The 3,254-nt window shown below is 41.0% G+C and overlaps 1 protein-coding gene and 1 pseudogene across 1 annotated transcript; one reads left to right on the top strand and one right to left on the bottom strand.

Moving 5' to 3' along the window:
- Positions 1 to 348: 348 nt before the first annotated feature.
- Positions 349 to 1,009, bottom strand: LOC150086604 (alpha-crystallin A chain-like). The gene has a single exon (XM_090372201.1). It carries the CDS (start codon positions 889 to 891, stop codon positions 349 to 351), a length of 543 nt encoding a protein of 180 aa, XP_090228327.1. The 5' UTR covers positions 892 to 1,009.
- Positions 1,010 to 2,034: 1,025 nt separating this feature from the next.
- Positions 2,035 to 2,604, top strand: LOC150086605 (protein lethal(2)essential for life pseudogene; annotated as a pseudogene).
- Positions 2,605 to 3,254: the final 650 nt, after the last annotated feature.

Below are 3,254 nucleotides of genomic sequence, written 5' to 3' on the forward strand. Positions count from 1 at the left end.
TAAAGACGAATCGAGTTCATAGTAAAAAGAAGTTAATCAGTTCAAAAATTAGTGTATCTGCACAAATGGCTGACATTTTGAATCAGGTTATTATAGGCAGAACAAAAACAGTCGAACCAATCATTAAATGGACCAAAGAGTTTCAAGTGTTGGTTTACTACTTACAACTTACAATAAAAATTTTAATTATTAAAACTAATACTGAAAGTTAACCCTGGCACAAGAAAGAACACAAACACGAAATGAAAAGAAAATGACTTTATTATAAATTATGAAAACGGCGTTTAGCATCAACACACAAAGAAACAAAATATACAAACAAACAGGAAGTTCAATCACACATTCTGTCTATTCTGCCTTACTTTCTTCCTGCACTTCTTCAGATGTGACTAAAAGAGGAGTTTCCCGCATCACTATGGGGACCACCCTTTCGTTCTCCTTCGGGGATTCAGCTTTCTTCTTGGGGGCCTCCACAGTCAAAACCCCATCCTGATTTAGGGAAGAGGAAACGGTCTCAGAGTCAACTTCCGGCGGTAAAGCACAACGGCGGGTGAACTGTCTACTTACGAAACCATGTTCTCCGTCTTCCCCCTCGTGCTTGGCGTGAACCACCACACAATCGTCGACGACCTTCACTGAGATTTCGTCCGGTGAAAAGTCCGGAACATCCAACGACATCCGGAAATTGTCGGCATCACCCTTCACACACCACGAATCCCGATTTCCACGATCATTCGACAGTCTTTTTGGCCGTATGCGGAGACGCAGACATTGAGAAGGAAGAGGTTCGTCCTCCAAAACACTTTGGCTAAGCAGATGAGAAGCGAGGTCTCCGAAATCCCAACAACCCTGACGGACTAACACTGGCTCCACACTGAACGACAACACCATCGTGGACTGAGGTACTGGAGGTTCTTGAAATAATCAGAAGTTGCTGGACACAAAAACCACTTGAATGTTCATCTCCCAATCGGCACCCGTTATATAGTCGACGCCCGTTTCTAGAAACTTCGACCGTAGCAAGAAATGGAAACTTCTGGAACATCATCCAGGGCGAATGTACTAGAAGCTCGTGGCTAGTAATCGATTGCAGCGACCTCTACATGGCCTCGTTTCGCAACACCTCTTGGCGTGACACACTGATATCTCTCCTCTATTTGTCAGCTCAACTGATTATGAATTTAAAGCGTAGATTATTTAAAGAAATAAAAGCATCTTCTTGCATACCCTCTTGCTTGAGTTGTATGTTTATTTTTCCACCAAGTTTTTACACTTCTGCTGAGATATTGAATTTTTCTATCGCAGTGTTTTTCATTAATCAGTTGGGTCGTGTATGAAGTATGGAGATTATGAATCTGTTTTAATTCACTCACACAATAATAATGGAGCTTCCCATGTTGTTTAGAGAAGAATTTAAAGCAAAAATGAATTGCAGACAATCCAATAAACAAATTCAAAGTGAGCACACGGATATATAAAAACATGAGGTTCACACTGAGTAATGACAAAGGAAGTCAAATAAAGATATAGATTTTACTGGAAATGTCTCGAAACTTCTCAATAGAGAACCGATTGTGACGTAATTTCAAAATTGGTTTTGAGTAAGTGGTCTGATGGGGTTTCTCTCTCTCTCTCTCTCTCTCTCTCTCTCTCTCTCTCTCTCTCTCTCTCTCTCAGCAGGCTACCCACTTCTCTTCCTGTTCGTCCCCTACAAATATTATGCCTTTGCTAACAAATAATAAATAAAGAGATTTGAACTCAGAGGGTTGACGTCATTCCGAGAGTACTGTTATTCGAAATCAGATCGCGCTGCAGACATTTCTAGAAACTTCTGCTCATTTACAGGCATGCGCCGTTGCCAAGTGACAGCCGATCGAGAACATTCTTCTGTTGGTCACGTGGAAGGTTCGAGACACGGGATCGCTTTATATAAAAAGCGAAGACGGGAATGGAAGTTCGTCAACAGGTCATACAGAAAGTGATAAGCGTTTCCTACGATTTCGTGAAGTTTAAGTTTTTGTCAACTACTTACTGATGGCTTTGTCGCAGAGTTTGGTCGATTCTCTCTTGGATCGTAACTGCTGGGATGTGTGGGACCTCCCTCCTCGTCCCATCCATCGCTTATTCGGCATCAGCACGCTACCGGAAGAGTTGGTGTCGCCTCTTTCTTACTGTCGGTTTCGATTAAGGCCAAGAAGACAGGTCAGCTCTCAAAAAGGCAGGGGTGTTTCTGAGGTGAAGAATGACCCCGACAAGTTCCAGGTGATGGTGGACGTGAGCCACTTTTCCCCCGACGAAGTATCCGTCAGGACTGTCGACAACTGTGTGGTGATTGACGCCAAACACGAGGAGAAAGAGGATCCACACGGCTACATTTCTCGACAGTTCACTCGCCGTTATACGCTTCCCCCCGAGGCCGAACCTGAGACTGTGACCTCCTCACTTAGCAGCGACGGAGTGCTGACTATTCAGGCCCCTAAGAAGGCACTCGAACCCCCAAAGACTAACGAGAGGGTTGTTCCTATAACGATAACAGAAACTCCCTCGGTTATTTCAGGAGAAACACAAGAAGAAGAACAACAGGAAGAAAAGAAGAGAGAATAGTGGGAATGAAGATCTGTTAAGGACTCGAATTATTTTCTACTGTTTATACAACTTGAGTACGACAAATTATTATTATAAGCCTTAAGTGTTATGAATAGTTGTTGTGATGTCTGTCCTGACATCTCTTGGAGATGAATCAACGCTATACATAATTAGCTAACCGAGAATAAATTGTTTGTTTTTAAGTGTTTGTACTTTGTATTTTTGAATTATGTTCTGAATTCAATTTTTTCGAAACAGGGAGAAGCGCACTTATGCATAATAGTAAACGAAAACTTAAATAAAATACTGCCATAGAAAAAACTAGAAAAAAGATTAAAGAATAGTAAAATAAATACTAATAATCTGGGACTGATTTCAGTACATATGTTTTTACATGAATAAATTAGTGGTCTTCGGTTACTTGAAAATAAATTTTTTTTTTTTTTTTGTGTACTTAAAATGGAAGAAAAAGATGTAGAGTGTTTACTGTGTGGTTAGGACTGTTTGGTATTCCTATAGGTAAATGAACTGAACGATTTGTGCGAGGTCATTAATAATTGCAAAAGTTTCAACATCTCGACCAGCAGGATCCGTGTGATTAGAAAATGAAAGCCAGATGGATCTGTGGACATTAAAACAATGAAGGAAAGTTACCTCGCTGTTAGGAA

Source organism: Mastigoproctus giganteus, chromosome 4 (genome assembly GCF_048544385.1).
Source record: "Mastigoproctus giganteus isolate SK-2022 chromosome 4, ASM4854438v1, whole genome shotgun sequence".
Classification (NCBI taxonomy): Eukaryota; Metazoa; Arthropoda; class Arachnida; order Uropygi; family Thelyphonidae; genus Mastigoproctus; species Mastigoproctus giganteus.